Source organism: Phalaenopsis equestris, unplaced genomic scaffold, assembly GCF_001263595.1.
Source record: "Phalaenopsis equestris unplaced genomic scaffold, ASM126359v1 Scaffold000301, whole genome shotgun sequence".
In the NCBI taxonomy this organism is placed as follows: Eukaryota; Viridiplantae; Streptophyta; class Magnoliopsida; order Asparagales; family Orchidaceae; genus Phalaenopsis; species Phalaenopsis equestris.
Genome location: NW_018164743.1, coordinates 920,406 through 944,872, shown reverse-complemented (window position 1 = coordinate 944,872; position 24,467 = coordinate 920,406). Strand labels below are relative to the sequence as shown.

Here is a 24,467-nt window from a genome sequence, read left to right as displayed (position 1 = left end):
TGCACATCATGATGCATATTATACTCTCTATGATGCGGGACTTAAGCTTGGCTGAACCGACCAGAGGATCAGCAAGGAGAGTCACCGTCCAACAGGAAGCTGGATCGGCCCTCCTCCCACTCTTTTGGGCAGGCTTAACCTCTCCCGTTCCTTCTCCCCTCTTTTCCTATTCGATCCCTTCCATAGGGGGTGCCTTCCTTTTCTATCCTTTTCCCATTCTATCTACCATCTATTATATGTATGCTGTGTGTTTGCTTAGAATGGAGTTTTACTTTTTGCTGATTACAAATATCTGCCCATATCCGATGACAAGAAGGTGCTCTGTCTGTAAAGCTGTAACTCGTCTGAGGAGATCACCATTCTTGCTTGTTCCCCTCTTTCTGCTGCCGCTCCAGGTCCACAGATTTCATCCCTGCTTGCAACCACTTGCCCGACTGCCTTCTTCAGTCGTCCAGGACTGCCACTCTTCCCCTCTAGCATCTTCATGCAGGCCGAAGCTTCCTCCAAAACCTTCCTATAGGCCACTGCTTTGTCCAGCATCCTCATGCAGGCTGCAGCTTCCTCCAGCATCCTCGTGCAGGCCGCTCCTCTACCCGACATCTCCCTACAGGCTGCGGCTTCTTCCAGCTCTCTTCCAGCACGCCGCCCATCCACCAGCTTCCCTCCTGCAGGCCGCACGACTTCCTGCACTTGCCAGATAGATCGTCGACCACCTCCCGTAGCCACTTGTTCCCAGCCTTTTTAGCAGGCCACCGTTACTTCCCTGTTCCCTCTAGCATTGCAACAAGTACTTCCAACACCCCTCCAGCAGATTGCTGGTGCTTCCTGTTCCCTCCAACCTTGCCACACCTCTCTCTAGCCCTGCCACTCTCCCTTAGAGGAATTTTTATGTTTTGTGCTGTTTTTATTATTATTTTGAGGAGTTGTCATTGTGACTTTTGAATTCAGGAATATTATTTCTTCTCTTGTGATTTTGGTCAACTTCGGTATCACTCTACCTTTGATTACTCATCAAATTAAGATTAACAACACAAAAAAAAATTGACATCACGACCATGGTTCTTAGAAGCTATTGCATAGATACTGACATAGTGGTCACCACGACATGGACTCTAGACACGTCTATTATTGAAAAAATAGAACATGGACACACATTAGACATGTGTTATAATAACAATTATTATATATATATATATATATATAAAGAGAGAGAGAGATATATATGTAAATAAATTAATAAACAAAATAAGATTAATATAAAAGTGAAAATAAGAAATTTAATCACTTATTTTTAAAAACTAAGAGCTTGTTTGACATTATTTTAGTTGATATAAGTTTTATTTATTTTATTTTTATTTTAAAAAATATATTAAATTTTATTTAAAATAATCAAAATCTATAAAAAATATTTTGAGAATTTTTAAGGACAGCGACCTTAATCAAACATGCTTTAATTTAAATCAAAATATAAAAAAATTAAAAAAAATTACCAGAATTTAAAAGGTGAAATACATATTTATATAGGCTAGAAGGTATTTCGATTGAAGAACTTTTGTCAGCTGAAGGTTCTTTTGCTGTCTAAATGAACTTCGGTATTTTTTTGGGTTCTTAGAAAATACAAATTGTTAAAATTATATGATATAGTTCCAACCATGATAAAATTACCAGAATTCAGTTCAACTCCTGTATGTAAAGCCCTAATAAAATAACCTGTTTTCAATAAAACTAGTAAAATTAGGGTTAGGTACACTTATGGTAAATTACTTGGGGTGACGAAACTATGGCACTCCATAAAATATTTATTATAATTATGAGGATTTAGTAAGTCTTCGTAAAATTACTACGGTTTACTACAATACTAGCTATTTATTAAGATTGATGCAACCCTAATAATTCCTGGCACCTAATGAAATAGCCATGGTTCGGGATGACATGATAATTCCACTACAACACTGTGCAGCTCTAATAAATTTACCAGGGTCAAAAAAATCACTAGAGTTTTTGTGTCATTATTTATAAAGAAGTCGAACATTTGAGAATTATTTCACAAAAAATGGAAAAATATTTTTCCTTAGTAATGATCCAAACCAGAGGTCTTTTAAACGTGTATCCTTCGTATAAAATTATGTTGGATTAATGCATTTTGAGATTCATATATGGATATGTTTCATGGTTGAACCCTTGGATGAACCTTATGTTTCTCATTCGTTGCTTTTCACCATATTTTTATTTTTTTGCTTCTGTTTTCCATATTTTTCATTTGACCAAGTCGGCATGGTGTAATTGTAAGCGATGCTGCTCCTTAATGCACAACCTTACTAGTGTAGTTGAAGGCAAACTTACTTGTGACAAGTCAAACGTTGTATTGCCTATGCCATTTGTGATTGTGTGATGATTTTTGGCATATCTCTTGTTGATTATACAATGCTCCTGTTTGGAAAAGAGATTACCGATAGAATTCTAATTTCATGTCTTAGTGTTAATCTTCCATAACATGTGATATAATTTGGAATTTTTATCTGTCTACAGTGGGTTGATTGTGTTTCACAATTACTAAGAGTGTACCCATGTGCTTTTGAATTCTCATCGGTAGGTATCCATACTTTCCAGTTGCATTGGTGATTAAAAAGTGTTAATCTTGCTTTTCATCAAAAAATTTATGGCTTATTTGGTTTTTTTTTCTAGGCTTTCTTGGTTGATTTTTTGGATTGTGTGCTCTCCTGTCGCTTTGGGAACTTTTTATGCAACAGGTACTCTTAACATTTCTAGTTGTTATCGGCATGCCATTTATTCAATTAACATTAGATCTTTTTGCCTGAGATGTAATGCCACATCTACGAAATTACACCACAAGCTTCTTAATGCTGCAGATATCTACCAGAGTAGCAATGACTTCAGTTTTTTCTTGTGTTAGATCAGCAATATATGATTTTTATTGTTTTAAAGTTACTTTTTCTGTTGGCTTGTACTGGAATATCCACATTTTCATCAGAGTTACTTAGTGCTTTGTTTTTCTTGTTTGCTTAGCCAGGTCCGAGACTATACTCTTTGCATTAGTTTAAGCTGGTTGTTAGTCCTTTTCTGATGTTGGTTTTCTAAATGCAGTTTTATCCTTTTAATGTTTCATATTTCATTGCTGTGTTTTGTTACTTTTAAGTATTTTGGTTAAATTAGACAAAGGAAGAGAGGGTTTTATCTTCTATAGTGAGGAATATGAGTAAAATGAAGACGTGATATGTCAAGGATTTAAAAGGTAAACTCTTCCTTTGTCTCCACTAGTAATGTTATTTGAATTTAGTGTTGAGTGATAAATAAATCATTAATTGATGATTTAAATTTCACATTGATAAGAATTTTAGTTGTGTTAAAAATTTAGAAAAGATAGACTGATGAATGATCATATGAGAGGGATCATAGAAGTAGGATTTTTTTAAAATAAGATGGTAGAAAATTGACTTTGTTTGTTTGTGTGTACAGCAATGGGTTGAAATTACATTAATAAAAAAGGTGAATAAATTTATTGCTGATGAACGACAAGGTTTATTTTAGATGGGAGAGACTTGAAAATGACATCTTTATTGAATATCTGGGTACAAGCATACACACATTCAACAGTAGAGAGTATTTAAAGAAAATACAATAAAGGAGAATATCTCCAATAATGATAAAATATAAAATAATAATTAGTTTATATTCCTAATATAAATAAGTCATCACATTTGCTAATTTATAAATGGCAACACTCCCCTACGAACTCAATGTGACATGACATCTTAATTTAAGTTTGAAATAGTGCAACCAAACATGCACTTATCGAAGATTATTTTTCTTAGCGATTATGAGTGTCACAAGAGGTGCATGATTTGTTGTTAAAGAGAATAACATGAATGAAATGCAACAATTGATTATCAAACTTGTGTTGGGAGGGCGTGGATAAGATCTTTGAATGAAATTATTAGTAAAATTTTGAGAGAGAGTATTGCTAGAGCGAGTCAATGGAGAGCATCGATGGAGAGTATTGATAGTGTATTTGTCGTAGAAAGGACAAAAGTCATTTGCATGGTATCTTTTAGAGAATAAAAGAGATTGTTGAGGAATAATTGTTGAATGGATGATGACTGAAGCTGAGGTTTGTTTCCTAAGCTGTTATCAATTGTTCAAGCAATAAGCACAATTGATGTTAGAGTCACATTAATGTAATGGGCTCTTGCTACTTGTGTAAGAGAAATGTATGTGCCACTAAACAGGGATCCACAAGAGAGGTTGCATTGGAGTTAGAGTAGATTTGAAAGTCGATCGAAGGTCATCTATGAGACATGGACAATTAGATAGGCTTTGATGCCATTTTAGAAGGAGAGAACTGAACAGAAATACATCTTTATTGAACTTTAGTATTAGTACAAGCATGCCGATATATAGACATAAGAAGTGGGCAATTATGAAAATTACAATAAAGGGTTTTATACTTATTTATAAGAAAATATTTTAATAATAAATAGTGCAGGTTCCTATTATATTATCACAGTTGAAAATTTAGTTATGATCAGAGATTAGATCAAAATAGCATATATAAAAGATGCTCGACAATATTTGTGATTATTAATTTTAGTGCATAAAAAATACTCAATAGGAATAAATGAAAATTAAGGATTCGTTTTGCTGATGCTAAATTGCTTGGTCACTTCATTATGGTGATGATATTATCATCATTCTATTCAACTTTCAAGACGTCCCAAATGCCTACATAGACATATTACAATAATTAGGGTGGCTTTTGCGTGTCTAGTTGAGCAACTTAGACTTGACTCGAAACTGATAATTTTGAAATTTAATCCTACTCAAAATGCAGTAATGAATCCATTAGAGTTATCTCAAAATTAGTTTTTGTTGACTTGAAATTATTAACATAGCTCAAATGATATTATTTTAACTCATTATTGGATCCGGTCTTACTTGATATTGAATAATCCAAAAATATAACTATATTTGTTTTTACACGTAATAGTTAATTTTTAATTTTAAATAAATAATCGTTAATTTTTAATTTTGAATAAATAAGTTAATTTTTAATTTTAAATAAAATTTATCACACCAGCGTGTGTGTAATTACTTCTAGCAAGGCATCCTTAATTGCAGTTGGTCAGCTCAGGATAACTAGTCGACTTAGAGTGAGTTTTGTATGAGCTTCAGGTTTCAATTAATATTGTCACATTTAAGTGCTAAATATGTGTTTGTTGTTTACCCTAACATTAACCAACTTAAATTTTCATTTAGGTAGTTAACAACAAACTATAGGTTTTGAAAGTAGATCATTTTACTGGAACATAGACTTAAAATAGTACATTTTGATATTGGAGAACTAGTTTGATTTTAAACTAGAAAGTTCTACCATATAAGTGATTTGTATGCTAAGGCAGGTGATGAAACACGTGATGAAAAAAAGCATAGTTTCATATTATTTTTATTGCTATTGAGAAAACTTATGTTCGAGTATCATGAGAATTGATTTGGTATGTATTAAGAAAAGTGTGTTAAACTATGAAGTTTTTATCTATATTTATGCTAGGCATTAACAAGAAATATTTATGGAATGATTAAAGATTTCTCAGTTGCACTAAACGTGCATAATAAACATAACTTTTTTGTATTCTTTATGGATCTACTTACTAAGGATAATCTGTTTGTGCTGTCATGAGATATATTTTTATAGATAGTATAGTTTTAATTAGTGATATGACATATAATATATGGACAGTTACGACAATGGGAAGAAGTTTAGAAGAAAAAATGGCTTGGAATTTACATAGCAAAGACTGAGTATAATATGATATGCCATTTTTAGCGGGTGTGTTATTAACAATTATCAATCAATATTTTTAGAGTTTAAAATGATATTTATTGTGAGACAATTAAGTACATTGGATATTGTTGGATATTTAGTATCTTCTATTATTAGGAATCTCTATTTTTATTTTCATATATTATTGATGTGTCATAATTGCTGTTTCTTTTTTTTTGTGTTGTGAAAAAACGACGATAATAAAACAAAAAATGGAACGAGAAAAATTGTACACAGAAAAAACACTAGCGTGACACACAGATTTACGTGATTCGACAAATTTGCCTACGTCCACGGAGCTGCAGAGGATTTTATTTCTTCGAGGAATTACACCGTTGAACACCTCGACGTTACAAAAAAATCTCTATTTTATTCTCCCTTCCCCTCTCTCTCATCCTCTCTTTCTCTCTTAGAAGACTTGACTTAGCCTGGCTTCTAACAAGCCATGCGAGGCTATTTATAGAAACTAGGAGAGCAGTATGTGAGAGGTAGGTGTGATGTGGTAGGTGACCGGTAGGTGAGAATGTATGTGAGCGGTAGGTGAGATTCTTAATTAGGAAGCTAATTAACAACAATTAGTTAAATTGCGGTGGTCCGGGTCTCCACATTACCCTACAATTCTCTCACTTGGAGACTGAGACACTGACTACATCACCTACTGACTGCATCACCTACTGATTGCATCATCTACTAGCTGTACCGACCTTTTCCTCAAACATGATAACCACTACCTCTGCAACTCAAAGCCCTAGTCTTCATGCTAGAAGATCAGCTGAAGTTGAACACAACTTCAGCTTCTTACGAGTAACACCGTCAGTTGACATATCACCGTCAACATAGCCTTGTACCACCTTTCCCGGGTTACTCTCACTACATGACCAATATCTTGCCCCTGCTGAATGCCCTTTTCAATAAGTACAACCTTGTCCCTCTTACTACAACCAAGCATAGTGTTCACCCGGTACACCCATTTGTTGTGCAATGCCTTCTTCCTTGGTGAAAGTTCTGTCAGCTCTCAAGTTTGATTCCCTGGGCGGGAATTTGTCTCCTCCTTCTTGGTCAGCTCCCACTTGCTCGGATTCTCATCTTGCAAGATTTATTCATTGCTCTGTGGTTCTCCACGATTTGTCTGTACAAGTTCTGGTTTTCCTGCCTTTGACGCTCTGTCACTTTAAATGAAATTGACATTCTTCTGCTTCCCCATAATGCACCTCTGAATCATGTGTCATCACTTGAGTAAATCTGTAGCCATATATAATGTGTCAGTTTTTTTACCCCGAGTCAATACTAATGCTCCATTGGTAACCTTACAGATGCTATCTGAGACACCACAAAATGACTATCCTCATTGCGCTGCCCAACAGAGATGAGATTTTTCTTCAACTCAGGAACGTGTTGATCTCTTGCAAAGTCCATTTGCTCTTGTTAGGGAGTGCAATATCAACGTCTCCTATCCCCACCTTGTCCAAAGCTTTTCCATTAGTCATATGTACATTCTCAAAGTCGCCTGCAACATACTTTTGCATCAACTCCTGATGGGAAGATGTATGGAAGGAATCCCCTAAATCCAACATCCAGTCATCAACAGAATTGTGAACTGCCAGCAATAGCGCATTCTGCATTTCTTTAATTACAACATTAACACTATCATTTTTCTTCTTCTTAGGATTCCTGCAGTTCCTTTTTATGTGGTCAGCCTTGCCACAATTCCAACAGGTTGTCTGCTGACCAGACTTTGATTTTGTTTTGTTTGAGTTCTTGTCTTGTGATCTCCCTCTGAAATCAACAATCAATGCCGAACTCGAACCTGAGGTCTCGCCAAAATCTTTCCTGCGCACCTCCTCAACCAATATCATCATATTTCAGTTTGGATTTACCTACAGAACAGCTAACTACCATACTCATGGCTTCCCAACTATTTGACAATGATGCCAACAAAACGAGCGCACGTATCTTATCACCAAAATCAATTTCAACAGATGACAATTGATTTGTGATAGTATTGAAATCATTCAAGTCTTGAATAACAGAGACACCTTCCAACATCTTCAAGTTGCATAATTTTTTCATCAAATGCACCTTGTTATTCGCCGATGACTTTTTATACATACCTGATAAAACCGTCATGAGAAAACCGTCATGAGATCATGAGATCTGCAGTAGTCATCTCCTTGATAACGTTGTGGGCAATCGATCTCGATAGGGTTAATCGAGTAACCCCATAACCTGTCGATCCAACAAATTCCATTCTGCCTCGTCCATCTTTTCAGATATTTTTTTTTCCAATAACGGAAGATGAATTTTTTTTTCCATAGAGATAATCCTCTATCTGCATCTTCTAGTAATCAAATCTGTGTCATTGAACTTCTCGATCTCTGATGTCATCACTTCGTCTCCGCCCATCGTTCTTCCTTAGACCTAAACCAAATCTCTGATACCAGTTGTGAAAAGATGACGAAAATAAAACGAAAAATGGAACAAGAAAAACTGTACGCAGAAAAGATACTAAAGCGACACAGATTTACGTTGTTCGACAAATTTGCCTTCGTCTACGGAGCTGCGGAGGATTTATTTCTTCAAGAAATTACACCGTCGAACGCCTCGACTTTTACAAGAATATCTCTATTTTCTTTTCCCTTCCTCTCTCTCTCTCTTCCGCTCTTTCTCTCTTTGAGGACTTGGTTTGGCCTGACTTCATGACAAGCCATGAGAGACTATATATAGAAACTAAGAGAGCGGTAGGTTGGAGGTAGGTGAACGATAGGTGAGATGTGATAGATGAACGGTAAGTGAGAATATTGGTGAGCGGTAGGTGAGATTCTTAATTAGGAAGCTAATTAATAACAGTTAATTAAATTGTGGTGGACTGAGTCTTTTAGGGTTTCCTCACTAGTACCATGAAGTGGTGACTCCATCATAGTCAGCTACACACATTAAGTGGTCAATATAGCTATATCATTCATATGATCGTCACATCAATTTAATATACTATATATAACATACACCAGTATATGATATGTAGTTACAAGCATTCCTAAGAATGTGACCAATAAAATAAATAATATATAAATCAAAATAAAATATGCAATTTTCTACTAATGCAAAATACTTAAAAAAAAGTATTATCGTAGATTAAAAATATTGATGTCGATTAATTTACTATTTGATTTGTCTTGGCCTCGATCGTTCTAAAATGGAATGTCTAAATTACACGTCATTCATATTAAAATTTAATTATATTGATTATGTTATTATAAATTTAATAATTAAAATTATTTTAATTAACTAAAAATATTCATTATTTTACTTTAAATATATTCCCAATTAAATTTTCTATTATACACACACACACATACATCTATACATAATGTCTTCGTCGCTCACGCTCACGCTCTGCTAAGGTATTGCCATGTCGAACCCTGGTTTGCATCTCTTCGTCGATCACGCTCTGCTCGTCGTTCTCATTTTCGTCTCTTCCGTCTGATTCGTTGTTGTTGCCGTGCGTCATCTGCTTCTCGTGCTTCGTCGTCCCGAGAAAGGCTCACGTTCGTTAGGCTCAGCATCTTTCGTTAGGCTCAGCATCTCTGACGTCGTGCGTCTTCGACACTTTCGTCGGGCTCAGTTTCTTGTGGCGGCTCCTTCGGCTTCGACAGATTCTCAGTTGCCTCGTCGTAGTTTCCTCGGCTTGGCTCGGCTTCTGCTCTCCTTTCGTCCTCTCTCGACTTTGAAGGGGTTTTTGTTGATCCTCCTTCGGTTTTTGCTCTTTTTTTCACTGCAATTTCACTGTTCTTAACGCCCGCCTCCTATTGGTGATGACTTCGGACAAAATGCATGCTGCCGTTCTTGCGGGTGGTCACGCCTCAGGTACTCCTAAATCGTGCTCCGTCTCTCCTTTGTTTGTTGCGTTGTCGGAGGACATCAAGAAGTATGCCAAGAAGAATAGGAAGCCAACCATCTTTTTTATGGAAGTAGAATGTAATCAGCTTGTTTTCTCCTGTCGTCTGAATGTGATCGGAAAATTCTTTTATGACCATCCCAAAATGGAGCTTATTCATAAGGAATTTGAACTTATGCACCTTGTTGGAAAGTGAAAAATTGGACTTTTAGATGGGAGATACATCTTTATTTAACTAAATAATGAAGAAGATTACACACGCTTATTTGTTAGAAGATTAATCTAGATTGATAACAGAGCAATGAAGATTTTGAAATTGTCGTTAGATTTTGACCCACAGATGGAACTACTAATCATTTCAGTCTGGATTCGCCTCAATGACCTGAAATTTCATTATTTTACTCAAAAAATATTGTATTATATTGCCTCAACCTGTGATAAGCTACTCAAAACGGACATTCCTACTTTTAATTTTTTCTGTTCCTCTAAAGACAGGGTACTTGTTGAAAGGGACATCACTTCAATCACTTCTGAGGAAATTTAACTCAAAACGGACATTCCTACTTTTAATTTTTTCTGTTCCTCTAAAGACAGGGTACTTGTTGAAAGGGACATCACTTCAATCACTTCTGAGGAAATTTAATTAGACACACAACACCATGGATATTGGCAAAGGGTTGTGATTGAGCATTTCTCTTTATATTGCTCGAATTGTGTATGTTCGATCCTTTCATTTCTCAATGTCACCATCTACCCCCATCTGTGACCATAGAAGTAACATGCTCAACTAGAGACAGTGATTTATCCTCCTGATTTGCTCCAAGTTATTGACACTATTGATCATCAGAATGATTCTCCTAAAGATGTCACTACTCTCGCGGGTAATATGCCACACAAAGCTCATGATTTAGGTCCCCCGTTTCCTCCTATGTATCTCGTCGGGGCAGGGGAGACATTTCATACTTCACCTGCTCTAGAACCTTTTAGATGTAACCAGTGAATATTTCTATAGTGTCTCTACCACCTCATCAAATCGAGCAAGTTGTTACTATTAGTCAGGCACATGGGGCTCATGATGTGCAACAACCTACACCTGTCCGACAATCTTACCAATCCACTGATCAGATGAGTCAATCTTTAGATGAGGAATGATATGTTTACACATCCAGGAAGAAGAAGATTGAATGCCTACTATCAAACTTGATGGATGATACATTGGTTGTTTCGGGTAATGACAACAAACTTAACAATTTGTTAGCTGACTTCCGTCCTAGAAATAGAGACAAAGACAAAGATAAATTGATCATTCGCAAGCCAACTTAATCTGGGAGTGCTAGCAGGCTTTTGGCTTACAATTTCTTTGTCTACATTTTAATCTTAGTTTTTTGGGTTTACATGTATGTCTAACGCGTGTGTTGTTTGTCGGGTGGTTAGGGTGCAATTTGGGTCCTTTCATCTAACCTATTTGTACATTTCCTTTCGTTAATATATTCACCTTTGGGCTCTTCTAATATATATATGTTTTATATAAACGCCCAAGGGCTAATTTTATTGAAATTGAAAAGATACATAGAGGTTGTATGAGAGGACCCAAAAAAAGGTGCCCTACCCATACGATGCATCAGACACTAGCATCCTAAAATGATGAAACATAGATAAAACACAAAAAAATAAAACTTGCAGGAAATAAGCTGCTAGGCACGAGCTAGCTTGGTCTTACCTCTGCCTCTGGTTCTAGGAGCGGAGACAACTAACAAAATGCTGAGTGTCGTTCCATTACCCGAAGTTACTACAGTATCATCCATTAAGTTCCCAAGCTAAGGTGTGCCTCTGTGCCTCCATTCTTCTTTTTTGTGTATACCTGTCATTCCTCATCCGAGGACTGGCTCATCTGATCGGTGTGGTCAACAGATTGTTGGGCAGTGGTCAACAGATTGTTTGTAGGAGAGAATGAAATGAACCCCCAGCTCCTGACTAGCAGTAACAACATTCTGATTCTGAAGAGATGGTAAGCATGTCTCTTCAACACCTGATGCATCCTGGGGTTGTGGAGCTTCAACTATCCTGATTATCGAAACAGTAAACTATCTGCCAATATATCAATCGGAAGGATAGAGACAGTATTGTCTCCGGTAGTGGGAGGGGGAGGTGACATCATTTCTACCGGTGTTTCAATAGTCTGTGGAATCCACTCAAGAGCGGAGGAGGGACATGTATGAGGTGAGGCAAATCCAGAAGCGTTTTAACTTAAAGGAGAATGTCCAAACATACGACAGTGGGTATAATAAAGTGGTATTCGTTCAAGTTTTGCTTATCCATATTTCTCCCGAAAAAGTGGTTATAATAAAGTGGTATTCGTTCAAGTTTTGCTTATCCATATTTATCCATATCCATAAACATACGACAGTGGGTATATAATAAAGTGGTATTCGTTCTGTGCCAATCCATATTTCTCCCGAAAAAAGGCAAAGTAATATCCATTTCTATCAAAATTTTGGCTTCTGAAAGCCGAGTCAGATTCACTGTAGGCGTGTCAACTTTGAGGGGTTTACCGTGTACCATCGCTAAAACGAAGAGAAACTCTTGATAAAAAATGTGGATCTTCAAATATGGGAAGCGCAACCAAACTGGAATGGTAGGAGGTTCAGTACGGGGGTCAAAATCCACCATCTATTTTAAAACCTTCATCACCTGGTTTTCTATTCGAAGAAGTTTTCTCGTAAATAAATGGGTGTAGTCTTCATGTCATTTGATAATTGAATAAGTTGATAATTGAATAAGAATGTGGAGACCATCCAATTTACCGATCTTCCAACCCCCTTTCAGCTTCATTTGCTCAAAATCCTTTCGAATTAGCTCAAGTTTAGGGTTTTCATAAAAACTTACCTACTAAGAACAGTCGACAGGGCGCAGCTTGGGTGCAGATCTCTGCCTCAGTGAGAAAGATTGCAGGTTTGTCATTTTTACGGGAAGTTTTTTTGAAAAATCAGGTTTCAATGTCAAGAACAAAATTGTCATCATTAAACAAAATTGTGATCTCTTAGTCTTTTTATATATATATATATATATATATATATATATATATAGTTTTATCATCATCATCATCATTATTATTATTGCTTTTAATTTTATTATTTAACCAATTTAATTTAATTTAATTAATGTTTACCTCGTCGATTCCTAATCCACGCGACACCGATCCTCTACGTATGGAATTTTTATTCGGTACGTGTACCGCATGAACTCGTACCGCAGGAACTCCTACATGCGGTACCGAATAAAAATTCGCCACGTGGAATTCGATTCCACGTGGCTTTTTACCTTAAAAATGTCAATTTTTTACGATATCCGGCCCGAATCCCGCAAAAAAAAAGCGCCTTTTTGTCTTTTTCGATTCTCACCAATTGAGAAAAAGTGGCATTTTGTCTGCTTTAGGGTTTAGAGATTCGGTATATTCTCATTTTTTGCCTCGTGCTCGCTGGAGCTGGTTTGATGAAAATAATTTTTGACGAAGAAATGTTGGTGAAATCTCAAAATACTCCTGACAAACATAACAATGAGATGAAATCTCAGAATATTTCCGAGAATACTGAGATTGAGCAAAGTTTAGATGCGGCAGAAGGACATCGGCAGGTACGTTGAGGACTTGTTTGAATGTAGTTCTAGGTTTTAAGGAATAATTTTATTGTTAATGAAGTTTGTTCTATTTTTAGATGAGGTTTAATGTTAAGTTTCGGTTGTGTGGGATGTGGTGTTATTTAGGTAATATCATGATGATACACTGATTGTTTTTTGCAGTTGCTCTCAATTTCTTATTGTTCAATAAAATACAATTAATGTTGTGCACCGATTGTCGATGTGAATCACCACTGACATAATGTTTTATTTGGTGTTGGTTTTTTGTCAGATGAAACGATTTAATCATTCAAGTGATTATTTAAAGTTTTTATCCGTATAATGGATAACAAGCATCCGATAACAATATTCACTGACCAAGACCAAACATTGTCTAAAACCATTGAAGAGTATCTTCCGCAAACAAGACATAGATTATGTCAATGACACATTTACAAGAAGTTATCTTCAAAAGTCCAATGTGGTGTGGGTAGCAAGAGAGTCAATGATTTTTTTTATAAATGCTTGAGCAAATGTGACTCTGAAGAGGGGTTTGAAGAAATTTGGGGTGAAATGATCGAGAAAGGAAACCTACACGAGAATGTTTGGTTGGATGAATTGTATAATATCAGACATAAGTGGTCAACCACATTCAACAAAGAAATTTTTGGAATGGGGATCCTATTAATACAAAGAACTGAGACCACGAATAAGATTTGTCATGATGTCTCCATGACAACAAGCATCCTGACCGAATGTTTTTTGGGGCTTAAAAATGTCATCAAGGATTGAAGAAGAAATGAAAAGGATGATGAATTTAAATGCCAGTAGTCTGCAATTTCTCACGCCGTTAAAAACAGTCCAGTGTTGAGACAAGTTTCTACGCTTTACACTAGGAAGTTATACTCAATGTTTGAAACACAGTTTCTACATGGTTTGTGTGGGCTTGTTCTGGAGTGCTCCAGTACTATGGATTTAGAATTTCATATCCGAACTCTCGATAATAAGGACAGAGCCAGACCCTGAATTGTTAAAGTGGACAGTGGTAATTCTGATATTACGTGTAGTAAAAAATTTGAAATGATGAATTTATTATGTGCTCACGCTCTAAGAATTCTTCAGCACAAGGGTTCTGCAGCACAAAAATATTATAAAAATCCCTGATAAATATATATTACTTCGGTGAACTATTAATACGAAAAGAGACATATATAATAGTTATGGTTATGCAAATCGCAAAGTTTTAGAAATGTTGCTAAATTCTGCAAGTGGACTCATCTATCTCAACCATATTCATAAATTTACATACCAGATCGACACCATAACACGAGACCATGAACTTGCAGAGAAGCTAGTGTTGGAGGCATTTAACAAAATTAAAATCGATGTCGAAGCCGCTACGAGTGGACGAGACTATTCTGAAAAGTCAAAATCGAAGAAGAAGACACCAAGTAAAGAGTGAAATGTGAATGATCCCACGAAGATGCGGCCAAAAAGAATATCTAATGCAAGGCTAAAAGGGTAATGGGAAAAAAATAAGAGATGCAAAAGTAAATGTTACCTATAGTAGTAAGTTCTGTATTTTTTTTTTATATAAAAGATTACTCACTAACAGGTAGTATTTTATACAGGAAAGAAGAAAGATAATATTTCAAGCCATGATAGCATTCCAGAATACGATCCATATTTATTTTCAATGACGGATCACTATACTCAGGTTGCGGAATCGATCCTTCTGAAATTTTATATGCTCGATTTAGACTTCTTTCCTGATATTTACTCATTAATATTATCAATGTAAAAGAATTTTCTCAAACACAACTGGGGACATATACGAGCTTACTGATGGACATACATGATAATATATAGACTATTTATTGTTAAAATTGTTGTATTATTGCTGTTTAAGTTGAAACAGACATTTGTTGTACTTTGTTTTTATTTACGAGTTATTATGGCGACATATTTCTATAAAACCAGTGCTCGTGATACGATTTACATGAATAAAACCTGAACACGACCGTAAAAAAGCCAAAATACAACCAGCGCTCGTGAGACACGATAGAAGAATAAAATCATAACACGATCGTAAAGAAACCAAAATACAACCAGCGTGGTTTCCTTAAGACAAGTTTATTTCTGCCGATCCGCCTGGTTTCATTGGAATCTTTGGCGGCATATTCCAATAAAACCAACGCTCGTAAGACACGGCAGAAGAATAAAATCATAACACGACCGAAAAGAAACGAAAATACAACCAGCGCGGTTTCCTTAAGCTAGGTTTATTTCTGTCGATCCGTCTGGTTTCATCTGAATCTTTGGCGACATATTCCAATAAAGTTAGCGCCCGTGGAACACAGCAGAAGAATAAAACCCGAACAACACCGTAAAAATACCTAAGTACAACCAACGCGGTTTCCTTAAGACAGGTTTATTTCTGTCGATCAGTCTGGTTTTATTAGAATCTTTGTCGGCATATTCCAATAAAACCAGCGCTCGTGAGACACGACTGAAGAATAAAACCCGAACAACACCGTAAAAATACCTAAGTACAACCAGCGCGGTTTCCTTAAGACAGATTTATTTCTGCCGATCAGCCTGGTTTCATTGGAATCTTTGGCGGCATATTCCAATAAAACCAGCGCTCGTGAGACACAGCAGAAAAATAAAATCCGAACAACACCGTAAAAAAACCTGTACAACCAACGCAGTTTCATTAAGACAGGTTTATTTCTGCCGATCAGCCTGGTTTCATTCTGCCGATCAGCCTGGTTTCGATCAGCCTGGTTTCATTGGAATCTTTGACGACATATTTCAATAAAACCAGCGCTCGTGAGACACGGCAGAAGAATAAAACCCGAACAACACCGTAAAAATACTTAAATGCAACCAGCACGGTTTCCTTAAGACAGATTTATTTCTGTCGATCCGCCTGGTTTCATTGGAAGCGGCATATTCCAATAAAATCAGCGCTCGTGAGACACGACAGAAAAATAAAACCATAACACGACTGTAAAGAAACCAAAATACAACCAGCGCGGTTTCCTTAAGACATGTTTATTTATGCCGATCCGCTTGGTTTCATTGGAATCTTTGGCGGCATATTCCATTAAAACCAGCGCTCGTAAGACACGACAGAAGAATAAAACCCGATTAACACCGTAAAAATACCTAAATACAACCTCTGCGGCATATTCCAATAAAACCAACGCTTGTGAGACGCTTTAAACGAATAAAAACTGAACACGACCACGATGAAACCATAATACAACTAGCGCTCGTCAAAAACGACATAAGAATAAAACCTGAACAACACCATAAAAATACAACCACCACGGCATATTCCAATAAAACGTGAAGACGACCGTGAAGATATACAACCACCGCGGCATATACGGCATATTCCAATAAAACGTGAAGACGACCGTGAAGATACCAAAATACAACCATACTGATACTCCACTAAATAAAAATAATATGAATATTGCAGAGCTAAAACCACAATATATTACAACAATATGAATACTGCAGCGGTAAAACCACAATGCAACGATAAATCTATACAACTAAACCTGCAAAAGATTAAATACAACCATCTGCAATACAACCAAACACGCAACAGTTTTTTATGGAGGAGATCCAAATGCAGATTTCATATGAATGTTTGATTGCAAATAAATTTATAACAATAATGTCCACACATCAGTTTAAACTTTTTTAACAGAGGAGATCCATATGCAGATTTGATATGTCAATTCAGCCTGAAATCTTGCCATTTCATCCTGCTACCACAGCTCTTTGCTCCAATCTATTGGGTTGGCATCAACGAGTTTTTCAATGTATTTGCAGACAGACATGCCGCAGTCAACGCTGTTACTTTGAGTTAGTACGCCCTTAACCATTGTCAGCCCCTATGATCCAGGTTTCCTCGTACCAAAACATAGTCTTGCATCCGCTGCAAACATTGTTATCTACGAAAGGTGGGTGACACATATGTTATTGAATGACAAAATCAATATGATATTGATATATTATGTAGTTTATGACTTACAACACGCTCGCACACTGCCTTATGCATTTTGTTAGGTAATGAATCATATATTCTCCATTTCTTATCCTTCAGGTCAGCAATCAACAGTATCCAATGCTGATTTTCAACAATGGAAAACAATATAATCTCAGCATCATTCACCGCTTCCTTCGTAATGTGACGCACAAACTTTAAGTTGTCACCACCTTTCATTTTTTCGATATGCCTGCATGAATTGACACACTTTAATATAATCATCGACTAAATAAAAAAAATCTTATGACGATCATTATTTTATTTTATACATAGTATAAAGAGGAAACGTAAATGTATCGTCAGAATGATGGATTTTGGGTCTTCCTTCCATGAAGAATGAGGGCTAATGCATCCATCTGGTCATTCCCAATCTATCCATTGTAGAGTACTTCATCCATCATACCCCGATCAATATATATTGAACTATCTCATAGGTGGACAATAAAGTCATTCATAAAGGTAAAAATAATATATATATAACCTCACATTAATAAACTTGTGATGGAACGACCTATTGAATGCAACTTATTTTACAGGGTATTGTGACAAGCACTGATCAATTACTGTTTGCATTTCCACAGAGATCAATGCTCGCCCCGGAAAATCAACGTGTCTCTCAGTCACTGAGGACCACACATAAACAAAGCATTCAACAAAATCAATTGAAATAAACTACATATAAGAAATTAATCCAAATTAGGTAAGAAATACCGATGTTCCAGATACGTCCACTACAGGAGCAGAGGGAGGTACATATACTACTAACTGCAAAGATGTTTCAGGTATTGGAGAGGTGGGAGCAATATCAGGCAGTTCTGGGGTGGCAGCAGTAGCAACAACTGACTGATCTGAGGTTGCAGTATCGAGTATTTGCTTGACAATCTCTGAAATTTATACATGTGTTTTTTCTAGAGAGCTAGTACTGTCCTCATCAGTCTTTGTTTCATCGGCAGATAAAATCTTTTCAGCAACCTCTGATGTTTTCCTCCGCTTATATTCAAAGGGTGTGAAAGGGGAGGTCACAACCTTCTTCCTACGACTGCGTCGGCCCTTCACCCATGCAATAAGCTTGAAATCAACTGGGTGGGGGGCTGGGCAGGTTCCTCAGCATCGTATGGTATTCCAGTAGGAGCAGAGGGGGGTTGGGAAGATTCCTCATCAACATTAGGAGTTATAACAGAAGTAGAGGGGGGCTGAGCAGATTGCTCATCGGCATGTGGGATTCCAACAGATACAGTAGGGGAGGGGGGCTGGGCAGATTGCTCTTCAGCATGTTGGAATCCAACAAATACATGGGGATGGGAAAATTCCTCGTCAGCATGTGGGATTATAACAGGAGATGTGGGGGACTGGACATATGCTTCTTCTTCTAGTTCTATGCCTATCAGCACTGCCATTTTCATGTTTTTCAATTTTATTCTGTAGTTTCAACATCTGGTCTTGCAGACCCAAAACTCCAACAGTTATTGTATTAAAAGTCCCTCGGAACTCCCTGAACCATTTCTCTTGTTCTTTGATAAGATCAATCAATGCTTCGAGGTTCTTGTTCATTACATTGAAAATTAGTACTGGGGCACTATCCCCTTCAACAATTGACCCCATATCAAATATTGCAGGAGGCTCTGCTCTAATCTCAGGCTGACGATTTTCAGAAATATCAGGAAGTTCCTCATCTGGATTGACCAGGAAATTTTGTTCCTCCTCTTGTAGTCCAAGAATTTATCATTGACCTGCAAGACATTTCAGGAAACAAAAACATTAATTATTATTCTAAAAATAAGTTATTCAACAACAGTGTAAATGACTTGCCTGTTCACTGGTCAACCTCTTAAAAGCCACATCTATTTGCGAGGAGTTCAAGATAACAGTTGTTGGCCATCTTAACATCCTCGGTCTGACCTCAGCATTGGTAGGTGTTACCATAGATGTATGCTCAAAAAATCAGAGCTGCATAAAAGATAGATAATATTGAACATAAAAGATAGTTAATAAACATTAACCATGTTCAAGTTCTACAATATGCTGACCGTAAGCAAATAAAGAAAACCCATTTATGTATCCAATCGACTTGCTCCTCAATAATTTGATGGCCACTGAATTGATTTGCTCTATAAGAAAATCACAGAGCGTAGCCGACCAATTAAATGAGGCAAATGTCTCTATGTTCTCCCCAAAGTTGTTAAGTCCTTCGGGTACACTAAAATTGCTCGATCAGAAAAATAGATTAGATAACAAAAATTTTATAAACAATTTAGCAAAAGGGGTAGAAGACCCCCCTATTGCGAAGTCCAAGAGATTGTTCGTCATCTGCTGGGCATCCACGCCACAAGACGGACGTTTGCTCCACTTCGGCATTGCACCTCTATTTGGCATACCAATTAGCAGGGAAACTTCATCGGGCAACAGTCGCAACTCCAATTTTGAAAACCATTTTATCTTGCTGCCAACATTGTATGATTTGTAGTGTCAATACATTCTCTTGCGGATACGGAGGGAGGTCGAAAAACTGTACAACATTCATTGCTCTGAGCTCGTTTCTGGTATTCTTGGATTTCGAATGCCTCACTTTATCCAACGCATCTTTAACCACAGATGGTCGGTATCTACAGCTCATTGAACGTGGGTTAACAAACCTATAAAAAAATAAGACAATTCAACAAATATCAGATGTTATTCCGGTGTGGATGTATTATTGTGTTATTATGGTATTATTATGGTAATATTTTGATGGTATTATTCTTGTAGTATACTACAGTACTTTTACGGTAATATTGTGGTTATATTTCGGTGATATTATTAACGTTAAACCACGGTATTATTACAGAATTATTATGGTTATTGTTTACGGTATTATTTGACTTTATGGGATTATTACGATTTTTATTTGACTTTATGACATTATTATGATTTTATTTGACTTTACTATTTAGTATATGTCAAATTTTGTATACGAAAACAATATTTTTTTTAAAGGAACTGTATTTTATCACCGTAATAATCACTATTACTTTGAAGAACCATAATATTAGAAGATGAAAAAACAACCAAGAAATCCTAAAAAACACTATTTAAAATAACTGCATTTTATCACGGTATTATTTAGAAATGCATTTCGAAAAAGAACTGTATTTATAAGAAGAAAAACAACCAAGAAAAAAAAATATTACTTTGCGGAACCCTCTTCAGCAACCTTCTTCTTACGATCACTGATTTTTTTCTTTGACTGCATTCTTGAAGGCTCATCTTCGGTTTTCATTGCCAATGGCTTTTCGGCTTCCACTGTCGTCGGGTTCTCTTCGATTTCCATCTCAGAAGGCTCGGCTTCCATCTTGATCAGCTGTACTCTAGCGGTGAACTGAGGAATGTACTTGGACCGACGAACGAACGAAGACTCGAAACCCTAAACAAATGACGAATGACAAAAGAGGTGGTGCGCCTAACGGTTTTCCTCCGGAGTTCTTTTTCGATAGACGTTTCGTATTATGTTCTTTCAATAAATTCGGGAACTATCGAGCGGGAGTACAATTGTGTCCCACGTGATATAAAAATAATAAAATTTCAAAGAACTCTCAAATATTACCATAATACAACCTAATTGATACTCCACTAAATTAAAACATGATAAAACAACAATAAAACCACGGTAACACCGTAGGGCACAAAAAAATTTACTACGGAGGTAATCACATTAATATCATCACAATAAGAATCGAATAATACCACAATACAACCATAATTATACATCACCTCGATGTTAATAAACAGATAAGTTAATAATATGCCAATCACTCCGCACCGCAAAATCACTCCGCAATAAAATAATATACTACATAACGAATAATAGATAAATAATACTCGAATAATTCACTAATAATACCACAATATTACAACAAGTGGAATAAGCATAACGATACATATAGCAATAACCACCGTTTAATACATAGTATGCGGCAAAGGGGAGGCCAGACCATTGGCATGTAGATTCAGTTTTTATTCTTGATTGATAAGCAGCCGAAAAATCATTCCCATCTATGGTCAAAGGTTGATTGAGAGGAAGTTTCAGACTGTTCACACATCTTAAATTGACCGAGTTATATAATCTTATGACAATGGTGATGATGTGATTTGTATCAAGTAAGTCGTAATGAGTTTGCTAAAATGTGGAAACAGAATAAAATGTTATTGCAAGTTACGTTGTTCTGCACTTCTTAAGTCTCATGTGACTGGTGTTCCAACTTGTTCATCTGACGGAACACCATTCACATCAGACTTGAGAAGTCCAGAACATCAAAACTTACAATTACATTTTATTCTGTTTCCACAATTTAGCAAACCCATTATGACTTACTTGATACAAAACACATCTTCAGCGTTGACATCAGAATATATAACTCAATCAATTTTAGATGTGCGAACAGTCTAAAACTTTGTCGGCACTATTTTTGGTGTGGGGTTTGCACGTAAGAAGCTGTCGGACATCGGAATTGAAATCCTGTTGCCCTCTTCGAATTTGATCATCCCCTGTATTGAACCAAGAAAGGAGTAGCGGTAATCTTACCTAACTCTTGTCTAGATCGCCTCTAGGTCCGAATAGACTGACTTAGTGCCTCTACCCCTCCTTTCCCTTGTAGCATGCTTTTCACTTTTGGTCTTGGCTGCCTCTGGCTCCACTGAAAGTCTATTGTGTTCAGACAAGGCTCCCTCTCTCCAAATCTTAGCCTCTCGTCTCTGGCTAAGGTTGCTGAGTCTTTTTCGGACTAGACGAGTTTCGGGCAGGACGAACTCTGTGGTCCAGGTCAAGTGGAAGGTTCCGAAGTTGGTTCAAACTGAATAGGGATGGGTCCTACTTAGGCAATCCAGGGCAAGCTGGTGTAGGGAGGGATGATAGAGGTCCTTGGATTAGGGATTAGGGCAGATATATGGGGCATGCTTGAAGTCTATGGCTAAGTTCTTGGCTCTCAGGGATGGCGCCCTCGATTTTGGTATGAAACATTTTGAGGTTGAGATTTAGGCGGAGGCTGTAATAACCAGAAGAAATTCTGATATCAAGACTAAGAAACTTCTTTTACCTTTTGTAAATGACTGCAGGTCGATATCCACGAGCTTGACCTCTTTCCAGATGGACCAGGCCTAGAGAGAGGCGAATAGCTTTGCAGATGCCTTGGCCCGGCGGGGACACGTTCTCAACTTTGGTTCAGAATTCTCAACCTCCTGCGGATGAATTTACTTTCTCTTTCTTTCTCGGACATGTCTTCTCTACGAGGGTCTGAGTATCCCCTTTTCTTTCTTCCCGGAGGGAAAGCGAGACAGCCGGATGTACTCACCTTCGTACCTTCGAGTTACGATGGTTGGCCAGGCTGACAGCTGGCGAATCAAAAGAAAGCGGCCATCCCCGATGGAAGTGACCGAATCACAACCCCTAAGCTGACTCCTTGGGGTTTCTCTCACGATTCTCCATCCGATCTGGATTTGGAATCGGATGACATTGGGCCTCATATCAAGGTGTTCAGTCAGTGCCTCATATGAGTGTAGGGCTAATTAGAAGGTACAAGTTCAACCCACTTGTTCCCCGAATCGACACGGCGGCATCAGAATCGCTTGGCACGGTCGACCACCGGTCAGTTAAGTTGGCGATGTAGCCCCCTGGAAAGGGATAGCAGCCCCCAGTAATTGGGTTACCATTCCACGTCTTAAACGTTTGGTTTAGTCAAAATCAAATGTTTGATTCGTTGTCCTTTCTGCCAGTTCCGACTCGTCTGGCCGTACCGTAGTGGATTTCAAAAAAGAGAAAACTATCGGGTCCCGCGGAAAGCGCTCGACTTTCCACATTGCAGTAGCTTCCATAATCAAGTCAGTATGGAGGTGAGGCCGGCGTTCTTTCCTGGCTTGTTTGCCTTCAACTAACAACACTACTAGAAGTATTCCGCTTCCACGCTTCAACACGGAAAAAGGATGGTCGTAGATCACCAAGTCTAATCTAGACTTTTTCCGCTTCAACACTTCAGTCAGCACCCTCTCATCGAATAAAAGAGATTTTGCTCCTCTCTCTCCTCTAGTTCAGAACTAAAGAGGTACGGAACAACTCTAAGAAATCTTACTTACCACCTCAAAAACAAAACAGGGACTTTGGTCCAGTTTCTCGAGGTGAGGTGCGGGCAGAATCCCTATTTCCCTAGAAAGGTTCTCGCTCTCCTATAACTAGAACCAAGAAGGTTTCCACTTCTCACTCAGAACAGAAGTTCTTGGGTTCAACCCCCGAGAACAGTAGAAGGCTAAGTCCTAACCACTCTTTGAAAGTAAGCCCACGTTCGTCTAGAGCGAGTTACATACCTGGGACGCAGCGGAAAGTACGTTGTATAGGTGCGGAGCAAAGCAGCAAATTCTCACTCTTTGGCACTCATATCAGTCTCAGAGGCAGGCGGCGCTAGTATTGTCTTTTTTTTCTATTTGAAAATCTGCGTATGTGAGAGCCATGCATCCCGTTTTGGCTTATATATACTTACCATATTCTCACTTTGACTTTGTTTTTTCACTTTTAGTATTCTAGGTGTTTAAAAGAGTTTGATTATTTTGATTTTTCTAATCTTTTTTTAATAAGTGAATTTCAACTTAAGTTCACCACTAAGTCCTTAAGACCTAAGTGAGTGTATTAACTGTGTGTATTAATTTTGAAAAGATTTAAAACTTTAAGTGATCATTATCAAAATCATTTAAACATCCTTTTGGTTTTCGAACAACGGTGTGAAATCATTGATTTCCAAAGTTATACCCTTAAATTCAAAAGTCATTTTTATGCTAATGGAGTTTCCAAAATTTTAATAATTATGAGAATTATTCATTTATCTTGTAATTTGGCAAAGTGAAGTGGGTTTCTACCAATCAAGCCCATTTTTTATTGCAAATCAGCAAATGAGTTAATTAATATCAGAAATTACCCATTTCCCATTTTGATTAAGCCTAAATGTTCATTAAGGCAAAAATATCCAAAATTACAATTTTGCCCCTAAGGGTCCAAACTTTTATAATTTGTCAAATTAAAGTCAAATGACTTT

At 37.1% G+C, this 24,467-nt stretch overlaps 1 protein-coding gene across 3 annotated transcripts in view; it reads left to right on the top strand.

Moving 5' to 3' along the window:
• Nucleotides 1–24,467, top strand: part of LOC110025501 (phosphatidylinositol-3-phosphatase myotubularin-1) — a 75,323-nt gene that overhangs the window by 26,306 nt on the left and 24,550 nt on the right. For all 3 annotated transcript variants that reach the window (XM_020726024.1, XM_020726025.1, XM_020726023.1), the window contains 2 exons: nucleotides 2,530–2,589; nucleotides 2,686–2,750. In XM_020726024.1, coding sequence (XP_020581683.1) covers nucleotides 2,530–2,589; nucleotides 2,686–2,750 — 125 coding nt within the window. The remainder of the gene's footprint in view (nucleotides 1–2,529; nucleotides 2,590–2,685; nucleotides 2,751–24,467) is intronic.